We start from the raw sequence: 26,007 nt of genomic DNA on the forward strand, positions 1-26,007 counted from the left end.
AGAGACCAATCAGTAACAAGAGGGGAAAAGGCTGAGGCGCAGCTATGACCCCTCTCTGTGCATTGTTATAAAGTCCTCCTAGTAATGGCGGCTATATAAAGTGTGTATGTGTGTGTATTATATATATATATATATATATATATATATATATATATATATATATATATATATATATATATATATATATATATATATATATATATATAAATATCTTTATTTATTTGCCGGGTCGACACGGGTCAGTGTGCGATGTGAAAGCACCAAGTCCAAATTCCCGAGTCGCCTGACCCGGTAATTCAAGCCGGGATATAAATCGGCGTTATTCCCGGGTTGAATACCGGGTCAGTGGCTGCGTAAATGGATTCCCGTGTCGATGCGACCCGGGACCCGTTTACTAAATAGGGAGAGGCGGCGGAGATGAGCTCATCTCCCAGCGCCGCTTCCTCTGCCGGCTCCGCCCCCCGCCACTATGGCAACTGACCCGGCATATTGCTGGGTCTGGAAGCCAGCGAAAGGGGTAGGAGAGTCTCCAATGCCGGATCCCACCCGGTAAGGACCCGTTTCCAATTCCCGGGTGGGATCCGGCATTGGAGATGTGTGTGAGAGAGAGAGAGAGATAGGGAGATAGTTGGAAAGTCGGTTGGGTGTCTGTTTTTCTCCGTCTATTATATAGGAAAACACAGACACCCAACTGACTTTTCAAACAATTGAATTCCCCCCAAAGTGTGCAATTTTACAGACACAAAAACCGGTGTCATTTTTAATGCATTACAGGGCAATAAACTACTGATTTCAAACCTCTGGAGAAAAAGAAACAAAAATAAATTCCCCAGTCCAAAAGTGCAGCAGCAGCAGCCTAGAACCCGAGCGGTTGTATATTCTGTGGCTGGAAGAGAACCATTACTGGCACATCTAATGAGATAAGGCCGGGGGCTGTGTCTGATGATAGCTGCATGCACAGGAGCAGAAAACCAGATGTCTGACTAAACCTCCTGACTCAGGGATTCTGCAGAGAGGCTGGGCCTTACAATTCTCCATCATGTCATCTGTGCCTCGGAGACCAGACCGGTATTTACACTCCACTATTCTCACCCAACCTTACACTCAATTGCTAACAATGGTCTTTGCTTTATACTCCAGTTACGTAGAATAGTTGTATACTGTCGCTGTATCTCTTGATAGAGCGTACACGTTGCATTATGCGATCAGTCCTGGCAATTTTGTGCAGTCACCCTGTAGATTTAGCTTCAAGATATAAGGATTGTTATTTCAAGTCAGTCTAAGGGGTCTATTTACGAAGCCTTGGATGGAGATAAAGTACCAGCCAATCAGCTCCTAACTACCATGCCACAGGCTGGGTTTCAAAAATGACAGGAGCTGATTGGCTGGTACTTTATCTCTGTCCACTTTATCTCTCTCTCCAAGGCTTAGTAAATAGACTCCTAACCCCAGACGCGTCCGACCTCTTATTGTGACTGATACAGTAGGACGCATAAACATAACATGAGGCTGCTCCCCTACCGGCTGGGAATAAACGTACTGCGCTGCCGACTCCCCTACATCCACATCCCTCCCCCCCCTGCCAAATCATGCTCCCAACACCATCGAACCCGTGCCGATTGCTGAACAAGACATGGATGAGGGCCAATGGGTTTCTGTCTGCAGGTTTATGGTTGACGCGACTTACAGACATTTTTCGTAGCAGTTAAGAATACAGTTCCATTAAGGTCATTTTTAATTTTAGACAAATACAGGAAGATCGTAAACTATAACAAGGCAAAAACTAGCTGGGGAAAAAATATATATAAGGAAAACAATATTACAGACAAAAAGTAATCCCCCCAAAAAATAAATAGAACACTAGTAAGAAAAACCATGATAGCAGAAGAGACAGTAGGATGCTGTATAGTCATCTGTATAGCATCCTGTCTGCTCTGCAAGCAGGTAGAACTGGTGTAGGCAGACATATAATATATGTTCATGTGAGTATATATATTTTATATATATATATATATATATATATATATATATAGATAGATATAGATATATCTAGAGAGATATATATATAGATATATACACACATGGCGACCAATCAGCTGCTCTGTATAATTGTATAGTATGCAAATTATAAATGATAATTCAATGCTGATTGGTTGCCACGGGCATCTTCTCCACCCTTTACACTGCTTCATAAATAGACGCCATAATCAGCAGCTTGCAGTGAGGCTGTACTGGACGCGGGAAGGGAAGTCATGCACCGGGTACACATCTATGGAGCAGGATTATATTGTGCTGTTTGTATATCACCAGAGATCAATACTTCGCAGTAATAATGATACGGCTGGTGAGGGCGGAGGTCAGTGTCTCACTGTCAGATGACAGGAAGCAATGACAGAATGAGTGGGGCCAGGGTGGGCTTGTTGCCATGGTTACCCCAGACTACCTGCCCCCTCGTCGTCGAGTGATTATGGCACTTTACTACTGCAAAGGACAAACATCTGTCAGACATTATTACGGCACTGTAGTATATTCGCTGCGTCACCGCGACAATGTGATGTATGTCCGTATGGGCAGCAGCTGTGATATTCCTGCTTTTGTGCGACACGACAAGCAACGTAGCGGCTTCAATTAGACGCGCATTGTGCACTGTTGTAGAAGATTCCGGCACAGGCCCAACACCTACGACTGGCATACACCTGACTATTTAAAAAAGCCAAAAAATAATAATCTGACGCGACCCCCTCGATGGGGACACACTTATCAGCCAATAAATGTCAAATGTAGAGACGTATAAAGCAGAAACTTAGAGCGTTCATCCCCCAGGTGGTTTCATCATCAGATCATTATTTGTGTGTGTTGCCCTGGGATGCGGCACAAGCGTTGCTCTCTGGAGAAAATGAACATCAGACACCATGCAACTTGGTTGGCCGATTACCAGTCCACATCTGTATAGATGGCCGCACCAAGACCATATTGGGATGAAGTATGTGGTTGTCCTCCTAACTAGGCGTTCCTCATCTCAGGTTCAGGCCCAAGCACAGAGACTTTCACATTACAAGATTATAATAAGAATTTACTTACCGATAATTCTATTTCTCGTAGTCCGTAGTGGATGCTGGGGACTCCGTCAGGACCATGGGGAATAGCGGGCTCCGCAGGAGACAGGGCACATCTAAAAAAGCTTTTAGGTCACATGGTGTGTACTGGCTCCTCCCCCTATGACCCTCCTCCAAGCCTCAGTTAGGTACTGTGCCCGGACGAGCGTACACAATAAGGAAGGATCTTGAATCCCGGGTAAGACTCATACCAGCCACACCAATCACACCGTACAACTTGTGATCTGAACCCAGTTAACAGTATGATAACAAAACGAAGTAGCCTCCGAAAAGATGGCTCACAACAATAGTAATAACCCGATTTTTGTAACAATAACTATGTACAAGCATTGCAGACAATCCGCACTTGGGATGGGCGCCCAGCATCCACTACGGACTACGAGAAATAGAATTATCGGTAAGTAAATTCTTATTTTCTCTAACGTCCTAGTGGATGCTGGGGACTCCGTCAGGACCATGGGGATTATACCAAAGCTCCCAAACGGGCGGGAGAGTGCGGATGACTCTGCAGCACCGAATGAGAGAACTCCAGGTCCTCCTTAGCCAGAGTATCAAAATTTGTAAAATTTTACAAACGTGTTCTCCCCTGACCACGTAGCTGCTCGGCAAAGTTGTAATGCCGAGACTCCTCGGGCAGCCGCCCAGGATGAGCCCACCTTCCTTGTGGAATGGGCATCTACATATTTTGTCTGTGGCAGGCCTGCCACAGAATGTGCAAGCTGAATTGTACTACAAATCCAGCGTGCAATAGACTGCTTAGAAGCATGAGCACCCAGCTTGTTGGGTGTATACAGTATAAACAGCAAGTCAGACTTTCTGACTCCAGCCGTCCTAACTATATATATATATATATATATATATATATATATATATATATATATATATATATATATATATTTAGGGCCCTGACCACGTCTAGTAACTTGGAGTCCTCCAAGTCCCTAGTAGCCGCAGGCACCACAAGAGGTTGTTTCAGGTGAAAACGCTGACACCCCTTTATGAAGAAACTGGAGACGAGTCCCAGTTCTGTCCTGTTCAAATGGAAAATTTTAATATGGGCTTTTGTAAGACAAAGCCGCCCATTCTGACAATCGCCTGGCCGAGGCCAGGGCTAACAACATGGTCACTTCCCATGTGAGATATTTGTCAACAGCATGGTCACTTTCCATGTGAGATATTTCAAATCCACAGATTTGAGCGGTTCAAACCAATATGATTTTAAGAAATCCCAACACTATGTTGAGATCTCACGGTGCCCCTAGGGGCACAAAAAAGCTGTATATGCAATACATCCTTTACAATCTGGACTTCAGGAACTGAAGTCAATTCTTTCTGGAAGAAAATCTACAGGGCCGAAATTTAAATGTTAATGAACCCCAATTTGAGGTCCAAAACACTCCTGTTTTCAGGAAGTGTAGAAAATCGACCTAGTTGAATTTCCGTCGTGGAGCCTTCCTGGCCTCACCCACGCAACATATTTTCACCACATGTGGTGATGACGTTGTGCGGTCACCTCCTTCCTGGCTTTGACCAGGGTAGGTATGACCTCTTATGGAATGCCTTTTCCCCTCAGGATCCGGCATTCAACCGCCATGCCGTCAAACGCAGCCGCGGTAAGTCTTGGAATAGACATGGTACTTGCTGAATCAAGTCCCTTCTTAGCTCCCCAGGCCCTTAGTCCTCTGTGAGCATTTCTTGAAGTTCCGGGTACCAAGTCCCTCTTGGCCAATCCGGAGCCACTAGTATAGTTCATACTCCTCTATGTCTTATAATTCTCAATACCCTGGTTATGAGAAACAGAGGAGGGAACACATACACAGACTGGTACACCCACGGTGTTACCAGAACATCCACAGCTATCGCCTGAAGGTCTCATGACCTGGCGGAATACCTGTCCCGTTTTTTGTTCGGGCGGGACGCCATCATGTCCACCTTTGGTCTTTGCCAACGGTCCACAATCATGTTGAAAAACTTCCCTATGAAGTTTCCACTCTCCCGGGTGGAGGTCATGCCTGCTGAGGAAGTCTGCTTCCCAGTCGTCCACTCCCGGAAAGAACACTGCTGACAGTGCTATCACATGATTTTCCGCCTAGCGAAAAATCCTTGCAGTTTTCACTGCCCTCCTGCTTCTTGTGCCGCCCTTCTGTTTACGTGGGCGACTGCCGTGATGTTATCCCACTGGATCAATACCGGCTGACCTTGAAGCAGAGGTCTAGCTAAGTTTAGAGCATTATAAAATTGCTCTAAGCTTATTTATGCGGAGAGAATTCTCCAGACTTAATCACACTTCCCTGGAAATTTTTTCCCTGTGTGACTGTTCCCCAGCCTCTCAGGCTGGCCTCCGTGGTCACCGGCATCCAATCCTGAATGCCGAATCTGCGGCCCTCTAGAAGATGAGCACTCTGTAATCACCACAGGAGAGACACCCTTTTCCTTGGATATAGGGTTATCCGCTGATGCATCTGAGGATGCGATCCGGACCATTTGTCCAGCAGATCCCACTGAAGAGTTCTTGCGGGAAATCTGCCGAATGGAATTGCTTCGTAATAAGCCACCATTTTTACCAGGACTCTTGTGCAATGATGCACTGACACTTTTCCTGGTTTTAGGAGGATCCCGATTAGCTCGGATAACTCCCTGGTTTTCTCCACTGGGAGAAACACGTTTTTCTGGACTGTGTCCAGAATCTTCCCTAGGAACAGTAGACGTGTCGTCGGAAAAAGCTGCGATTTTGGAATATTTAGAATCCACTCGTGCTGTCGTAGAACTACTTAAGATAGTGCTACTCCGACCTCCAACTGTTCTCTGGACCTTGCCCTTATCAGGAAAGCGTCCATGTTTCTTTTAAGAAAAATCATCATTCCGGCCATTACCTTGGTAAAGACCCGGGGCGCCGTGGACAATCCAAACGGCAGCGTCTGAACTGATAGTGACAGTTCTGTACCAGGAACCTGAAGTACCCTTGGTGAGAAGGGCAAATTTGGACCTGTAGGTAAACGTCCCTGATATCCAGTGACATCATATCGTCCCCTTCTTCCTGGTTCGCTATCACTGCTCCGAGTGACTCCATCTTGATTTGAACGCTTGTATGTAAGTGTTCAAATATTTCAGATCTCACCGAGCCGGTTGGCTTCAGTACCACAATATAGTGTGGAATACTACCCCCTTCCTTGTTGTAAGAAGGGTACTTTGATTATCACCTGCTGGGAATACAGCCTGTGAATTGTGTGAGGGGGAGACGTCTCGAATTTCCAATGTACACCTGGGATATTACATGTAGGATCCCGGAGTTCCCTTGCGAGTGTTGCTGAAACTCTTGAGATGACCCCCTACCGCACCTGAGTCCGCTTGTACGGCCCCAGCGTTATGCTGCGGACTTGGCAGAAGCCGTGAGGAGCTTCTGTTCCTGGGAATGAGCTGCTTGCTGCAGTCTTCTTCCCTTTCCTCTCCCCCTGGGCAGATATGACTGGCCTTCGCCCGCCTGCCCGTATGGGGACGAAAGGACTGAGACTGAAAAGACTGTGTCCTTTTCTGCCAATATGTGACTCGGGGTAACAAAAAGTGGATTTTTCAGCTGTTGCCATGGCCACCAGGTCCAATGGACCGCCCCTTTATACGGCAATACTTCCATATGCCGTCTGGAATCTGCCTCACCTGACCACTGTCGTGTCTTCGTCTGGCAGATATGTACATCACATTTACTCTTGATGCCAGAATGCAAATATGCCTCTGCGCATCACACATATATAGAAATGCATCCTTAAAATGCTCTATAGACAATAAAATCCTGTCCCTGTCAAGGGTATCAAAATTTTCAGTCAGGAAATCCGACCAAGCCCCCTCAGCGCTGCACATCCAGGCTGAGGCGATTGCTGGTCGTAGTATAACACCAGTATGTGTGTATATACTGTTATGATATTTTCCAGCTTCCTATCAGCTGGCTCCTTGAGGGCGGCCGTATCTGGAAACGGTAACGCCATGTTTTTTATAAGCGTGTGAGCGCCTTGTCCACCCTAAGGTGTGTTTTCCAACTCGCCCTTACTACTGGCGGGAAAAAGGGTATACCGCCCATAACTTTCTGTCGGAGGAACCCCACGTATCATCACACACTTCATTTAATTTATCTGATTCAGGCAAAACTACAAGTAGTTTATTCCCACCCTACAAAATACCCTTATTTGTGGTACTTGTGGTATCAGAAATACGTAACACCTCCTTCATTGCCCTTAACATGTAACTTGTGGCCATAAAGGAAAAATACGTTTGTTTCTTCACCGTCGACACTGGGGTCAGTGTCCGTGTCAGTGTCTGTCGACCGACTGAGGTAAATGGGCGTTTTTACAAGCCCCTGACGGTGTCTGAGACGCCTGGACCGATACTAATTTGTCCGCCGGCTGTCTCATGTCGTCAACCGGCTTGCAGCGTGTTGACATTATCACGTAATTCCATAAGTAAGCCATCCATTCTGGTGTCGACTCCCTAGAGAGTGACATCACCATTACAGGCAATTTTCTCCGTCTCCTCACCAACATTTTCCTCATACATGTCGACACACACGTACCGACCTACAGCACACACATACAGGGAATGCTCTGATAGAGGACAGGACCCACTAGCCCTTTGGGGAGACAGAGGGAGAGTTTGCCAGCACACACCAAAAGCGCCATAATGTATATAACAACCCTAGAAGGTGTTGTTTCTATATATGGGCTCTTAATATATAATTATATCGCCAATTTATGCCCCCCTTCTCTTTAACCCTGTTTCTGTAGTGCAGGGGAGAGTGGGAGCCTTCCTCACCAGCGGAGCTGGTCAGGAAAATGGCGCTGAGTGCTGAGGAGAATAAGCTCCGCCCCTTTCACGGCGGGCTTTTCTCCCGGTTATTAGGAAAACTGGCCTGGGTTAAATACATACATATAGCCTTAATGGCTATATGTGATGTATTTATTTGCCTCTAAGGTAATCTATATTGCTGCCCAGGGCGCCCCCAGCAGCGCCCTGCACCCTCCGTGACCGAGATCAGTGAGCCGTGTAGCAACAATGGCGCACAGCTGCAGTGCTGTGCGCTACCTTCATGAAGACTGAGGAGTCTTCTGCCGCCTGTTTCCGGACCTCCGTTCTGCCGTTCTTCAGCGTCTGTAAGGGGGATCGGCGGCGCGGCTCCGGGACGAACCCCAGGCTGACCTGTGTTCCGACTCCCTCTGGAGCTCAGTGTCCAGTAGCCTAAGACTTCAATCCTCCTGCACGCAGGTAAGTTGCAAGTCTCTCCCCTAAGTCCCTCGTTGCAGTGATCCTGTCGCCAGCAGGAATCACTGATTAGAAACCTAAAAAAAAAAAAAAACTTTTCTAAACAGCTCTTTAAGAGAGCCACCTAGATTGCACCCTCTCGGACGGGCACAAAAACCTAACTGAGGCTTGGAGGAGGGTCATAGGGGGAGGAGCCAGTACACACCATGTGACCTAAAAGCTTTTTTAGATGTGCCCTGTCTCCTGCGGAGCCCGCTATTCCCCATGGTCCTGACGGAGTCCCCAGCATCCACTAGGACGTTAGAGAAATACGTGTACATACGTATATGGCTGCGACAGTCTTGCTGCTGTAGTACCCTAATCTCTCGTTCAACGTATGAAGCACTGGGAAATATTATCATTTAAGATGAGAAGCACATACATGTGACATACACAGACAAATTATTTTTAGTATTCAACTGATCTGTAAACGTACAGGCAATTATTACTGTCCAACACGTGTGTCTAGCTATACTGAATCTAAGTGATGCTCAGATCTTAAAGAGACGTGTAGAATGTTACACTGTAGTCTGCACTAAGCCGGAGACACCATAAAATCACTTTTCCTTTACCCAGCCATTGAATAGAGCTGTAAATGACCCGAACCAAAGTGGCAATGCAATGACCTGGCTGCAGCATACACTGCTGCAATGGTGTCACCGGCTCCTAGCAGCTAACAGTGGTCTATGCAGTATTGTATGGAGACTAAAGGAATCCCTGCCTGACTACTGTGGGGTCCGTGGCAATCTAATGTTACTACGAGAGGTACGGTATTGTTTAATAGAACTGGAATAGCTGAAATGATTCACACTATGGTGCCCGTCTATTGTGCACATTATCACAGGGAAGGTGCGGAGAGTCGCTGACAGTGCAGGACAGGAGGAAAGTGGGATGAAGAGGTCACCAGGAAGCACTAACCAGAACTGCTTGCCACGCTTCTGCTCCTACCGTGCAAGTCTTACCTTATCCGCTGAACTCTGCTCATCATCTGACCTGCAAACAAAAACCAGCCAACCGGCTCAGGTGAGAGAACATCTAGGACCAGGGGACCAGAAGCCAGTTTACTTTGCACTAATCAATAGGATGCTATCAAGATGTTTTTAGCTGTTCCAAGTTTAAAAAATAAAATAAAATATATTGGAAAACAAACCAAAAAGACTGAGGTTGTGTTGTTAACTGAAAGAATGTGTTCTCTTTAATGACGCACAATTGCTGCAAGTGCAAGCTCTGTACAGACAGCCTAGGACAGCAGCCAGTAGTTGGAGACGGACATAGAAATATATCAGAAGACTGACCGCTACCTCTGCTGTTATGTGAAACCGTTACGGGGTGAGCCCAGCAATTTGTTGCAAATAAACAAAGGATCTGGAGGGGTCTCCATGGGGTGCCGCAGCGTATGTCAGGTTCCAGCAGATTCCGCTATATATTTTGCATAGGGTCTTTTGGACCCTGACCCGTCTTTGTGAATTTGGTGGGTCTTCTGAGTTATGTCCTAAATGTTCTGCTCCCTCTGCTGACTTCTGGCATCTTCTGTGGACACGTCCTAGGGTAGCCTCTTTTTGGGCTAGGGTGGCTGCTTCTGTACGTACTACAGGAATGATCTTGCTTTTACTAGCCCCACGTATTTGTATTTTTGGTCTCGGCCTGGAGGACTCTCTCCCTGTTCCTTAACGTCTGCATGTGAATAACCCTTTAATGTTGGGTAGTTTGTGTTGCCCATATTTGGATGGCATCTGATCCCACCCCCCTCTCGCCTCCTGGATAGGGCTAGTTAATGTTACGGGCTCTTGTGAGCTATTTATATATCGGAAGATAAAATGCCCCTCTAAATTCTGCCCGGGCCCTAGGTCTCTGATTTGCCTAGGTTCCTCCGTATGTATGTATATATATATATATATATATATATATATATATATACATATATGTCTATATATATATATATTGATTCTGTGACATTTCTCCTTGTCCGTTTCCGGTATATATATTTTTGTGTATGTCCTCTTACTGCTTTTTGTTAGTGGCGCTCTGTTTTCTTTTTCTTTGAACTTGTTTGAAACTTTTCAAAATCAATCAAAATACTTGATAAAAAAAAAAGAAGGATCTAGAGACAAGAAAGGAGAACACTATTACACTAATAACCTACACCCACGTTTTTCCATCTCTATTATGTAAGATTTCACATACACGGGGGTAAGTATATTAACCAGCAGTTTGTAAAAAGCGTTATCTGATGGTTTTAAAACAGCAATAAGGATTAATACTGAGCAAGCCTGGATTAGCATTGAGTTCTATTGCCATCTTAAAACTATGGGTGAAAGTTGACAATGACTGGCACCTTTGACAAACCGCTCATTTGCAAATGGACCCCCTTGACTTTTAGGTTATACGCATCAACTGTATACCTAAATGCAATGCAGGCGAACCTCGGGCTAAAGTCACACAGACACTGAACCCCATGTGATTTGTCACCTTGGAGAACTCCAGGCTTATCTACAATGTGCTTGGGATACAACAGGCGGTGTAGGTGCGGACCCTGTGTTACCCCAGGGCGCCTATGCTGCGAGGATTCCGCGTCTGTTCTCACGCGACTTACACTGTCCATGCATAGCAGGACAGAGCACAGAGAACAGCAATCACAAAGTGAAAGTACTTATGAAACAGTTAATAGAAGGAAAGAGGGATTCTCAGTACTAATTCTCAAGCCACTTTACTAGGGATTGAAAACAGTCTTGCAAAACAGTGCAGTCAATAGCATGTGTGTGACCCCCTTCGCTCAGGCTTCCAGATGTTACACAACATCATTACAGAACAAGAACCAGCATAGCCTGTACGAGTTTACATGTGCAACAGATTACCCTCAAGGACTGGCTAGCGATATACGTCAGAACAGCCAAATCTCTCTCCAATCACAGCCAGAGCACGCCCGTGAGAGAGGGACCTCTCTGCTATCCCCAGGTAATAGGCAGGGCGGAGGTCCAAGTTCTAGAATCACTTGCACATAGGCAACCATTAAGGTTCTTGTAGATGGAGTCTAGAGGACAGGCAAAGATTGAAACGTCAGTGACTCCCTCCTATTGGCTGAAGTCTGCTGACTACTTCCTACTCCACTGCTTCAATGTATACGGGTGACTACATATGTGGTTTTCCGCTATACTGTGAATACAAGATATTAGTAAGGAGTCCAGAAACGGGATCAGTCATAGGCCAACTACTCTAAGGAGAAGACAGACTTCACCTTAACCTGGGTACAAACTATAAGACGGTATAACCCAGCAACGCAAAGTAACGTCACATTGCACTGCAATACACACTAAACGATGCGCTCTGTGACAGCGCAATGTATCGTTACACTGCGGCGACCATAGAATCATCCCATGCAATTCAACGAAGGCCGGGAGAAACAAATCGGGGGTGCACACTTTGCAATGTGCATAATATAATGTTCGGATCTGCTTTGGAACGGTATATTGTATGGTGGGTTGCACAGTGTATACTACGCATTAGACACAATGGGGGGGAATTCAAATGTTTGAAAAGTCCGTTGGGTTTTTCCTAACAATTGAATACCCCCCCAACAAGAGAGGTACAGCAAGCAGCTATATAATAACCAAAAGGCACGCCGCTTATTTTCACATTAAATGACCATTCACATCGGTACATAACCCTGTACATCTTCCAATACAAATCACCCCCAAGCAGACAAGTCCATATGACCCTTAGGGCCAATGGACCGTCGGAGGAAACCTGTACACACACTCGGGGAACATACAAACTATACACAGATCAGATCTTTGCATCTATCTCACCACCATGGTTCCGTTGATGTATTCAGAGCAATCACAGAATATAACCCTGAAATGTGTGTGTCTATGTCTCCTGGGCATAGCGATGGCAGAGAGGTTTACACTTCTGGTTTAGGGAGTTATAGGGACACCTAGAGGGGTCATCAGCTGTTCAGTTCTGGAAGCCATATCTTCAGAAGGATATTAATACATTAGAGACTGTACAAAGAAGGGCAACTAACATGGTGCATGGCTTACATCACTATACATACCCAGAAAGACTAAGAAATCTCAATATGTATAGTTTTATCAAGTCCAGGAGGGAAACGTGCTTCAAACGAAAAGAGGTATTAGAACACGTGGACATGCACTGAGACTGGAGGGAGGCAGGTTCATGGGAAATGTGAGGAAAATGTACTTCACAGAAAGGGTAGTGGACAAGCGGTATAGCCTCCCATCAGAGGTGGTAGAGGCTAAGGGGGGTATTCAATTTTCAGAAAAAAAACTGCACTTTTCACCCGTTTTTTAAGGTCAAATTTACATTCGACCTATGCAATGCCCGCGCAGCTTTTTCGACTGGTCGAAAAAATTTGGTACTGTCGAAATAAGACAGTAGAGCAATTTAAACATGCATAGACATAAGGATATCCATACAAAACAAAAAGGATCAAATAAGGTGTGAGATAAAAATATGGTAAAAAGGGGCACACCAGATGGGCCAAGTGGTTCTTATCTGCCGTCACATTCTATGTTTAAGGGTTAGCACAAAAGTAAGAATGAAATAAGCTACAAGCTCACGTTAGACACCTTTTATTCGTGCCACGGTAATGTACATAACTACGTATATATTTAACATTGTTATCTATTGGGGCACATAAATGTAACATATGTTACTTCATTAAACAGAGCTGCCTTATAAACAAGAAATCTGAAGAAAGCACCATTCATCCGTTACAGAGAACACAGGGCCGTATCGCTTACACCCTCTCATTCCTCTATTCCCCCTGTGCTCCTCTGGACTTGACATATGGCCACTACAAGCTCCTTCCCTTGTGTACATCCATGTGGTGGAATATGAAAGGACTGAGATGGACACTTAGCGTCAATGCATGCTATAATACAGATTGGAATGTCCTTACACGCCACCACTGGCCGCACCATCGAAAGCTACATACATAGAGTTAAGCAAGTTTACACCTGCCCAGGAAATCCGACATGACGCCTAGCAGCCACAATTACCAAACTAATTAAGGGCATGGAGACGCTGGAATACGAGGAAAGGCTTGCAAGACTAGGCATGTTTACACTGGAAAAGAGGAGACTAAGAGGGGACATGATCAACACATACAAATATATAAGGGGACAATGCACAGATCTTGCGCGGGACCTGTTTTTCGTTAGATCAACACAGAGGACTCGTGGACACTCGCTCAGGTTAGAGGAGAGGAGATACCGCACAATACGCGTAAAGGCTTTTTCACTGTGGACACTCGCTCAGGTTAGAGGAGAGGAGATACCGCACAATACGCGTAAAGGCTTTTTCACTGTAAGGACAATACGTGTCTGGAATTCCCTGCCTGTGGGAGTTGTAATGGCGGAATCGGTTAACACCTTTAAGAATGGGTTAGATAAATTCCGAAGGATATCCAGGGTTATGGTGCGTAGTCACGCACTATAGTTACTATAAAAAGAGGGATAAAACGCAACGGCTGACATCAGCATCAGTCAAAATTTTAAACCAAATAATCCTGCATAGGAGATCACAAATAGGTTGAACTCGATGGACAATTGTCTTTTTTCAACCTTAGATACTATGTTACTATTACTTACAACAGGGTGCGTTATTCCTTATTAAGGAAATAGGTGTATTATAAACACTGATGTGATGACATCATTACTCAACTATTATAAATGTATTATTTACAGACTTTACCTATATTGGCATCATTTGTGGATTGGAAATACATATACCTATTCAATACAATCTCTCACATCCACAGCCTATACCAGCCCTATCCAGGCCTACAAGCAGCAGCTGAATATGCAGCGGAGAGGTGGGACCGACCTCCCTGGCTCAGTGGTTACAGGTGCAGTAAGCGGTGCAACATACCTTGCAAACCTCTCCTTGTCATTAGGCAGCTGGTCATCGTCACACCTGTCATTCACAAGGAAAAGAAACTAATCAGGAGATTGAATAGACACTGGTTCAGATTTCCAGACCTACTGGTCCTGTTGTTGTGACTACAAACTGGTATTCTGGTATTTGTCACTGACACTGCAGCAACAAGCGTGAAACTGCTGACTGCTACATACGCTGGATCTCATTATAGGAAACAGATTTTCATAGGTTGCCCGAAGGCTGTGCAATCAGTTTGCTCTGGAAAAAAATCACATTAACCACTGTCACATTCATAGCAAAATATAGAATAACACGGTGACCAGTGCCTGAGATAGATGATTGGTGAAACACTGGACTGCTAAACAAATAACGCCACCCTCCGAACATGTGGAATTACCAAGGATTGCTATTGGGATCTTCTTCGGACATTTAAGGACCTCATAAAGCGCCCAATTACATCAGATCCACCCTCACTTGCCAAGCTCTTATTCTGGGTGGGGATGAACAGGCATCAGTAAAGGGCCCTACAGACTGGGCGACCCGCCGCCGAGCTGCCTGACCGCCGATATGGCAGACGGGCGAGCCGGCGGCTGGGGGAGGTGAAGCTTCTTCACTCCCCCCGTCACTTGGCACCATAGCAATGCATGCTAATATTGACAATCTCGTCCATATTGGCCTACATGCATAAGCCACGGGGCACCAACAATGAACGAGCGCAGTGTTATCTGCCAGTGTGTAGGGCCCTTAAGAATTTTTTTAGAATTATGAGAAAACAGAATTATGGAAACAAAGAGATTGGAGCCTGTAACTGGTCGTCTGGGCTCTCTTTTACACTAGCCACGGCCATGATTCCCTGGGCTTCCGGCAGGGAAGGAGAGGCCTAGATTACTGCGAGTGCAGCTATAAGCCTGGGAACCTTGCAGCTAGACCAGCGTTACACAATGTACAGCACATGAATGAAACCTATTTCACGTCACCTGCCTCCTGAAATAATATCAGGCAACCTATATCCTGCTGACGATAGCACAACCTGTTATCCGGATAGCCTGCCCACTCTGTGGGTCTACGGTGACTGGACATATTTCTGAATGGGTGAGTGGAAGATATCATTGTTACAAATAAAAAGTGGAGATCGAAATGTGAAAATCCCACCTGAGAAATTTATTGCCGGAGTCATCATCGTCATCAAAATCCAACCTAAAAAACAAACGACATTCCATAAATAAAATGGAACAAACAGTAATAATATGGCAGCTTGTAGTGAAACAACGTAGCATGGACGTTAGATGATAACAAGTCACTATCCGTTGATGTGGGGCTGATTTTTAATTGCATCAATGACAAAAAACGTGTGCGTTCCCCTCAGGGCCACCAGGTGGGCTACAAGTGTCTGGGAACACCTAGCTGTGCGCACCGCACCCCCCTCCTGCATCTCCTGCTGAAGGGTGTGTGGTCATGCCACATCGGGGGCGTGGCTTCATGCACTCTGCTGCTGAAGGGTGTTTTTTTTTTTTAATTCAGCAGTTATTTGGAAAATCAAATGTTGATCACTGCACACTGACATATCTGTGATAACCCGACTCCCATTAGAAGCAAAGTACGACGCAGCAATTTTTTTACATTTCTTTATTATATACAGCACAGTATCACTGAATGTGCAAAACAAGATGGCAGCTATCAGTCGGCCATGTTGGAGGTTGCTGAATGTTTTTAAGTCAGACTAAAATGCACATTTGTCACTTATGTGTTGATATAAAGTCTCAGTGGATCTTTCAAATAAGGGCTGTCATTTTAATGACATAGTACAGTGATCCGCAATCTACTCATTGCGCCTACTGGAAACCATTATCTGTTGAGCGTATGGATAGCACTTTAGTCCTATCAGCTTACCCGGCGTGCCGCTTATTGGCTCGTTGTACTGCGGACCCGCCAGCCTGTGTGCTTGAACCCGGATTTCCTGAGGACACGGCGAGTCCTAAAGTTGGGACATCAGACGCCATCTCTGTAACAGACATTTGTTAAAAAAAATTATAGAACTTCCTTTATATTTCAACAGTACTGCAGCATGGGACACTTTTCTCCTAATGTCAATGTCCCTTACCACATACATGTCACTTGATATCATGTGGCAGCAGTGTGGTCTAACAACACACTAGCAATTGCATGCAACACCATATAGAAAGCTGGTTTTCTGGTGGTTGACTTGAAAACTACAAAGTTGGAAAGTTATCATACACTGGAGCGATGTCACTAAAGCTGATCGGGCAAGGCTGGGAAAAGCGTGGATCTAGCGAGAGAGACCTTTAAGGTTGTACTAGTGAATAAGAGGGAGCTTTACTGAATAAATATTACATACACGCGAATAGCTCCTTTAAAAAGAATAAAGATCAGGACAAGAAGGAATGCCACAGACTTAAAATGTCAAGTTAAGGTTTTATCTTTTTGTTTAACTCATTATGTGCAGGCCTGCTGTGTCTCTACAAGAGCCATGCACATCAGTCAGTCTCATCCGGCGATAGGACATGCTGCATTTACTGACGTGGTTTGCTATAGTCTGAGCTATAGACAATGCTTTCAGGTAGCTGGGGCGGATTCTGATACCTATTTACACGATAAGCAATAGGGATTGGTTGGAAGAAAAAAAAAAACAATCAAAAAGGACCAATCACAATCTCCTTCTTCATTCCCACGGTGTTGCACAGCCCCGGTTTTTTGGAATGGGCTTTGAGACAAGCCACAGAGCTCCAGGAAAAGTAGCTAATGAAGCAGCCGCAGGGACCTACGACGACATTACAAATAGGAGGTGATCCAACGATAAGTGGTCCCCCAAAATTTCCGCCATCATTATTGTCCATTCTGATTTTTTCCTCATGGCAGCTCTAGTTACCACAGCTCTGTAGGGTATAAAGTCTGCGGATCGCTGTATCTAATACTTCTATATAGTATCACCCTCCTCAGGGGTCTGTCACAATCCTGTAACGCTTATTGCCCACCTTACCCCGGCACAGACGCTGCTCTTCTCTCCCAGCAGATACACCGTATATTATGCATGGGACACAAAACCAGGGTTAAATTCTGTTCTAACCAACAGCCATGTATAAATGAATATATAGCCATCAGGATGTAATTAACAGTAATTTAGTTCTCACCTATAAAATGTGATACATCTATCCGCCTGTGCCAAGTAACACAATACAGATCTTACTCTATCATTACTTATTCAACAAAAGTGTCAACGAACAGGTGTGAAGAAATACACCCAATGATACACAACCTCCAGCCACTGCTCATAGATACAGTATCTGGATGGAATAGTGCTTAGTACATAGGGGTCTATTCGTGAAGCAGTCAAAAGAGTGGAGAAAAGGTCCAGTAGAGAAGCAGCCAATCAGCTTTGAAAGAAACCTTTGTCAAGTATATTCTCTAAAATGTAAGGGAGATGCTGATTGGTTGCCATGGGCAACTTCTCCACACTTTTCACAGCTTCATGAATAGACCCAAAAGTGGTTTTCATTATACTGTATCTGAGGCCAACTCCTTACTACTCCGCTTCAGTTCACAGATGACTGAGGACACAGCTTACTTAAGGTCCCACCACACTGTGACAGCACTTGGCCATTCCAAAATCTCAATGCTCCTTCAGTAATTCAGTTGTACAATTGCCGTATGATGCACAACTGGCCATGCTTCATGTAGGTAAGACTGTCCTTCACCCCTCAACCACCCAGAGTCAAACCTAGCACCGCCATGGCAACTTCTCCACTGGCTCACTTCTCCACTATTTTCATTACTTCATACATCTGGCCCTAATTATCAAATAGGGGTTGAGGTCACCATAAAGTAAAAAATAAATAAAAAGAGGCAAACTAGATGGGCCAAGTGGTTCTGGTCTACCGCAGGTTAGTGATGGAGAAATGCCACTGCCCTGCCTGCTAGCGGAGAATCAGGCTACCCAAGTCCACCCGCCGTTACTAGGTGGAAATCTCCCAAGGAACAAATACAATTCTCCTCTTTTTTTTTTACTGCAGGTGTGATGCAATCATATTTCCCACGCATGCACATCTTCCTTATATCATGTAACCTTTATTTCCTAATGCAGATACTATATGTCCTCATACCCTGGTACTCCAGCGTCCTTCACACCCTATTTCATATCGGTATAGAGCGCCCGTGAGACACACGGTGTGATATGCACTTAACTTTTGTTACGGTTTTCACTATATAGTCAAAATGGTAAGGAAAGTTAGTGCATATTGCACCGTGTGTACACAGTCTGTGTGATCGGCATTGCAGGCAAATATAGACTGCGCAGGCAAGTCAATTCTGACTATCTCGTGTAAAAGGTAATCAAAATCGTCACTTAGCCAAAATCGGTATCACAAGCACAGTCATCTCTGCTTGCAATACCGACCAAAGTCCACATCGCATAGCCCGAATCTCACCGTGTGTATGGACCTTTACAGTCACTTTGCTTAGTTGCCAACTTATACAGCAGTAATGGCTTATATTATGTATTTACGGTATATTTATAGGTCAGTAACCAGATGAAAAAAAAAAATTCAATCATGAATTTTTTGTAAACGTCATTATCATTACAAGATAATGCTCATTAGATTCCAGATAGACAAAAAAATGGTGTAGTATGCACGGTCGAAAGTAACTAGGTCGACAGGGTCTCTAGATCGATATGTTCTAGGGCGACAGGTCAAAAGGTTGACATGAGTTTTTATGTTTTTTTGGTGTTGTACAGTGACCGGGAACCCCAATTAGTGCACAGTGTCCCCTCGCATGGCGAGCGAAAGTGCCTCGCTGCGCTCAGCACAGGTTACTATTCCCAATCGTAGTCCGCGTGGATCATTAAGTATGAAAAAGGACAAAAAGAGGGGGGAAAAAATGTGAAAACTCATGTCGACCTTTTGACCTGTCAACCTAGAACGTGTCGACCTAGAGACCCTGTCAACCTAGTTACCGTCAACCAATAGTGGTTGACCTAGTTACCGTCGACCTACAGACTGGATCCCCTAAAAAAAAAAAAAGGGGGTATACAGTAACACAGGGGTAGGTAACACTTGGCACTAGTGATACAAGTTATCACTCAAGGATGTTCGGAGTCTCTCTTCTACCAAGTGTTCTCCTTCCCACAGGAGACCCATTCACTGTTCTATACCCTCTCTAAACCCAAGGGGGACACAGTAGGACGACTGGTAATCGGGCCGATAGTCCGGGCAGTTTTCCTTCGCCCCTCACCATGCCAGATTGCCGGTACACCCTAGCTCGATGTAATGAATGACGGAACGTGTACCCACCCTTAGTTTGGCCTGCATACCCACTGAAGCCTGGGCCTATGGTGACTGAACCACAGCTAGTCCTCACTGTGATAGTTACTGGGAAGTTAGTGATTACAGGGACTGCGCAAATCCCTGGCTCTAGGCAATATTATAAGTCACCTATGCATTACGTAGCTATCTAATGTAATGGCCTCGGTACTCCAAAATCACCTCTCACACACACATAGTAGTTACTATAAAATGTTTGTAAGGGTGTGTACACATGGTGAGATTCCGGCTATGCCCGATTCTCTCTATGCGACAGGGGACGGGTCGGCACATAGTCAGTATCGCAAGCACATAATGAGTGTGCTTGCGGTACTGGCTATGTCGATTTTGGCTAAATGTCAATTTTGACTATCTCTTCTATAGAGATAGACAAAATTGACTTGCCTGCACAGTCTATCTTTTCTTTTGATGCCGACCGCGCATCGGCATCGAATCGGGATCGCACTTCACCTTGCGATCTGCACTAACTTTTCTTCCGATTCTGACTATATAGTCAGAATCGGAAGAAAAAAATCTCACCGTGTGTACACACCCTAAGAATGATTCTCATATAGAATACTAAAATAATAACAATGCTACTTAATGATAACGTACAATAACATAACCCTAGTGCATAGTGGTAGGAGTATTAGACGTCTCCAGGGAGCGCCATCAACGTATAGGCGCAGTGCCACATCCTGTAATATATAAGAACATCACGCCATCCCCGTACTCTACAATGGGCATTGTATCTTAGTATACGGCATAGGAAATGTTTCTAATGACTAAAATAAGTAAACTGTGCTTAAAATGGAGGTAGAGATCGGGCACGCAAATACAACCGAATCACCCCCATAGTACAAAAAACAATCTGAAAGTAAAAAAGTTGCATATATGTCTTTCTTATTTCTAAAATAGCTAATGGTAGCCAACTAAGGGCCTAATTCAGACCTGATCGCTAGGCGGCGTTTTCGTACAGACTGCGATCAGGTCTAACCTGCGCATGCACCGCAATGCGCAGGCACGTCACACGGGTACAAAGCGGATCGCCGCTCAGCGATGGGTTTGTGCGAAGGATCCGTTCGCACGGGCGTTCGCAAGGAGATTGACAGGAAGAAGGCGTTTGTGGGTGTCAACTGACCGTTTTCTGGGAGTGGTTGGAAAAATGCAGGCGTGCCAGGCGTTTGCAGGGTGGGTGTCTGACGTCAGTTCCGGTCCCAGACAGGCTGATGTGATCGCAGCGGCTGAGTAAGTCCTGGGCTGAGCAGAGACTGCACAATATCTGTTTGTACAGCTCTGCTACACATGCGATTGCACACTTGCACAGTGAAAATACACTCCCCTATGGGCGGCGACTATGTGAATGCAGGACTGCAAAAAAACCCTAGCGAGCGATCCGGTCTCAATTAGTCCCTAAATACCATATAGCAATTGTGAGGATGTCCTTGTTATTTGAGGAAGTCATTCTCCTCTACAGCTAGGAAACGTCCATGGGGTCGATTCAATTCAGCAACTTATGAATAGCGCCGGGAATTAGCTGCTAGTTACCCGCAATTGTCGGGAATTCTTCTCTCATCCCCGGGGGGTGAGAGAAGAAAACCGACAAAAGTGCTGCCGCGCGCCCGGCGCGAGGCTGATTCTGTCGGGAATCACATCGCCGCATATAGTTAAGTCGGAGAATGCCCGTTCTCCCGACAAAACTACCTGTTAAGTCGGCGAGAACGGCATTCGCTGACTTAACTTTAGCTGAATTGAATAGCGTCGGGAGCTAATTCCCGGCGCTATTCATAAGTTGCCGAATTGAATCGACCCCCATGACTGTGATTCTGTCTCAGGTGGTAACAGAGTCAATGGCAGCTGGTGTACTACAAGAGCCATGCCTATAACATACACAGTCTAAGTAATAACAGCAGAGGTTGCATGAGGACACTGACTGAAGGGACCCGACAACAAAACACTTCCTTACAATAGAGGGGACATCTTGCTTTCATTTCCCGATTTCCTTGTAGAGACGACCTATGAGAACATAGCATGCTATAGTAAAAGCCATTTAACAAGCCCTGAGAGTGCTGGAAGGCTCACGGAATGCAGACCTGCTCAGATTTTCCCATTGCTCCCTGCACCACGGAGTTTGTTTTCCTCTTTTCAGCAGCCAACAAAATAAATCGCTCCTCTTTATCTAACAAACATCTACATCTTGCTGGTCGCAGATCTGTGCTGGAACATCAAAGGGATCTGGACAGTTGTGTTTTACAGGAAATGTTATAGCAGAGAAGTTACAAGATTTCTTGTTGGCAAAGTTCAAAGTTTCTTCGCCTCAACATTTGTGTGCGTGTTATCTGTAAACATGCAGCGCCGTGTGGACTGTTCATTGTGATACAGTATTAAGATTATATGGGAGAGAGCTTCTACACATACCACATCACCTATAACTTCAATTCAGTTCCCGTGCAATTTGTGTGTGGACAACATTACGCAAGATAGGATAGGATGACCTGACCACCGGGTGTAATCATAATACACTCCTATTACACCCTATACAGACATAGGACACTACACCCCAACATGACCTGACCTCTGGCCATGACCATAATACATCTATTACACCCTATACAGACATAGGACACTACACCCCCAACATGACCTGACCACTGGCCATGACCATAATACATCTATTACACCCTATACAGACATAGGACACTACACCCCAACGTGACCTGACCATCTATTACACCCCTATACAGACACAGGACACTACACCCCCAACATGACCTGACCACTGGCCATGACCATAATACATCTATTACACCCTATACAGACATAGGACACTGCACCCCAACATGACCTGACCACTGGCCATGACCGTAATACATATATTACACTATGCAGACATAGGACACTACACCCCCAACATGACCTGACCACTGGACATGACCATAATACATCTATTACACCCTATACAGACATAGGACACTGCACCCCAACATGACCTGACCACTGGCCATGATCATAATACATCTATTACACCCTATACAGACATAGGATACTACACCCCAACATGACCTGACCACTGGCCATGACCATAATACATCTATTACACTCTATACAGACATAGGACACTACACCCCCAACATGACCTGACCACTGGCCATGACCATAATACATCTATTACACCCTATACAGACATAGGACACTATCCCCCCAACATGACCTGACCACTGGCCATGACCATAATACATCTATTACACTCTATACAGACATAGGACACTACACCCCCAACATGACCTGACCACTGGCCATGACCATAATACATCTATTACACCCTATACAGACATAGGACACTACACCCCCAACATGACCTGACCACTGGCCATGACCATAATACATCTATTACACCCTATACAGACCTAGGACACTGCACCCCAACATGACCTGACCACTGGCCATGACCATAATACATCTATTACACCCTATACAGACATAGGACACTACACCCCCAACATGTCCTGACCACTGGGCATGACCATAATACATCTATTACACCCTATACAGACATAGGACACTACACCCCCAACATGACCTGACCACTGGCCATGACCATAATACATCTATTACACCCTATACAGACACAGGACACTACACCCCCAACATGACCTGACCACTGGGCATGACCATAATACATCTATTACACCCTATACAGACATAGGACACTACACCCCCAACATGTCCTGACCACTGGGCATGACCATAATACATCTATTACACCCTATACAGACATAGGACACTACACCCCCAACATGACCTGACCACTGGGCATGACCATAATACATCTATTACACCCTATACAGACATAGGACACTACACCCCAACATGACCTGACCACTGGCCATGACCATAATACATCTATTACACCCTATACAGACACAGGACACTACACCCCAACATGACCTGACCACTGGCCATGACCATGTAATGTCAGTACAATAACGGTTAGCCGGGAGCTCACAAGCCTCCCGTCGCCCCGGCCCAGCTCACAAGGCTCTCGTCGCCCCGGCCCAGCTCACAAGCCTCCCGTCGCCCCGGCCCAGCTCACAAGCCTCCCGTCGCCCCGGCCCAGCTCACAAGCCTCCCGTCGCCCCGGCCCAGCTCACAAGCCTCACATCACCATGCAAAATGACAACTGTATTGGCTGGGGTGGCGTAAAGCACAAATGCCATTGAACTCTGGAGCAGCGGAAACGCACTGTCTGTAGTGACAAATCCCCTGAGTATGGCGGATGCCCAAACGTGAACTCCTAACTGCAAAGTGTGTTGGATAGTGAGAAAGACTGATCTGGCGTTTTCCCTGGCTTGTCCTGGGCCCCCTCATTGTAGAGAACGGTGTGCTTTCATCTGCCGGGTAACGGTTTGGGGAAAGCCCTGTCCCATTACAGCATCACCCATCTCCTGCCACAGACTATTCTCTGTCTTTTTCTCATCACTAATGTGACAAGAGTACAATGCATGGGGTATCCGCACTACGGATCATGTACTTCTGTGTGCGGCACGGACATTAATCTGTGTAACAATGCAAAAGACAGCGGAACCATACAAGTGACCGCATCATTTTGCTCAATCTGTGACTTTATACCAATTCCTTTGCGACAGACATACTAGTGTCCCTGTAACACACTATGCGACGTATACACGCCCCGGTGCAAAAAAGACGCCCAATTTAGTAAAAAGTACGAACGCCCAGGAATCGTTACCTACGACAGTCGAATGAGAACACATCTGCACCACTGAGGAGCTTTACCCCACATCTGCACCACTGAGGAGCTTTACCCCACATCCACATCTGCACCACTGAGGAGCTTTACCCCACATCCACATCTGCACCACTGAGGAGCTTTACCCCACATCTGCACCACTGAGGAGCTTTACCCCACATCTGCACCACTGAGGAGCTTTACCCCACATCTGCACCACTGAGGAGCTTTACCCCACATCTGCACCACTGAGGAGCTTTACCCCACATCTGCACCACTGAGGAGCTTTACCCCACATCTGCACCACTGAGGAGCTTTACCCCACATCTGCACCACTGAGGAGCTTTACCCCACATCTGCACCACTGAGGAGCTTTACCCCACATCTGCACCACTGAGGATCTTTACCCCACATCTGCACCACTGAGGATCTTTACCCCACATCCACATCTGCACCACTGAGGATCTTTACCCCACATCTGCACCACTGAGGATCTTTACCCCACATCCACATCTGCACCACTGAGGAGCTTTACCCCACATCCACATTTGCACCACTGAGGAGCTTTACCCCACATCTGCACCACTGAGGAGCTTTACCCCACATCCGCACCACTGAGGAGCTTTACCCCACATCCGCACCACTGAGGAGCTTTACCCCACATCCGCACCACTGAGGAGCTTTACCCCACATCTGCACCACTGAGGAGCTTTACCCCACATCTGCACCACTGAGGAGCTTTACCCCACATCCGCACCACTGAGGAGCTTTACCCCACATCTGCACCACTGAGGAGCTTTACCCCACATCTGCACCACTGAGGAGCTTTACCCCACATCTGCACCACTGAGGAGCTTTACCCCACATCTGCACCACTGAGGAGCTTTACCCCACATCTGCACCACTGAGGAGCTTTACCCCACATCCGCACCACTGAGGAGCTTTACCCCACATCTGCACCACTGAGGAGCTTTACCCCACATCTGCACCACTGAGGAGCTTTACCCCACATCTGCACCACTGAGGAGCTTTACCCCACATCTGCACCACTGAGGAGCTTTACCCCGCATCCACGGCTTTGATTTTATGCATGTATTCTTTACATGACCATAAGACGTCTATGACACCATATACACACACATCTTAAACCACAAGTCCAGTTTGGTTATATGAAACAACTCAAGCAGCGCTCAGTGCAGTAATTATACAGCAGCTGTAACAGTGTACCCAGACTTGTAACGTTCACTGGTATCAAACAATCCACCTCTGTAGTTCTTGTTGTAATAATCCTGCTCCACACACCCAGTCACATCATACAGTGCGTCATGTGCAAAACTGCACAAATGGGGGGAAATCCAATTAGCCGCGGGGTTTACCGGCTCCTTTCTGCCCCGCGTGGGGAAAAGCTATTCTGTTTAACAGCCTTGTCCCTGCGCAATATATCAGGGGCTAATGTGCGCTAATCCGCTGATTCCCACATAAACCCCACTGTGGTGGCTTTACCTCGCAGCTCCAGAGGCTGCACCGGATATAGGGGTCTATTTACTAAGAGGAGATAAAGTACCAGCCAACCAGCTCCTGTCATTTCTCAGACACAGCCTGTTACATGGCAGTTAGGCTGGTAGTGTATCTCCGTTCACTT

General features: G+C 45.9%; 1 protein-coding gene across 4 annotated transcripts in view; it reads right to left on the reverse strand.

The window, feature by feature from the left end:
- Positions 1 to 26,007, reverse strand: part of ARNT (aryl hydrocarbon receptor nuclear translocator) — a 101,243-nt gene that overhangs the window by 23,143 nt on the left and 52,093 nt on the right. For 3 of the 4 annotated variants that reach the window (XM_063947050.1, XM_063947051.1, XM_063947049.1), the window contains 3 exons: positions 16,194 to 16,305; positions 15,456 to 15,500; positions 14,295 to 14,339 (listed from right to left, as the gene is read on the reverse strand). In XM_063947050.1, coding sequence (XP_063803120.1) covers positions 14,295 to 14,339; positions 15,456 to 15,500; positions 16,194 to 16,303 — 200 coding nt within the window. In that variant the 5' untranslated portion in view covers positions 16,304 to 16,305. The remainder of the gene's footprint in view (positions 1 to 14,294; positions 14,340 to 15,455; positions 15,501 to 16,193; positions 16,306 to 26,007) is intronic. The other variant, XM_063947052.1, reaches the window with a different exon arrangement.

Source organism: Pseudophryne corroboree, chromosome 12 (assembly GCF_028390025.1).
Source record: "Pseudophryne corroboree isolate aPseCor3 chromosome 12, aPseCor3.hap2, whole genome shotgun sequence".
Lineage (NCBI taxonomy): Eukaryota > Metazoa > Chordata > Amphibia > Anura > Myobatrachidae > Pseudophryne > Pseudophryne corroboree.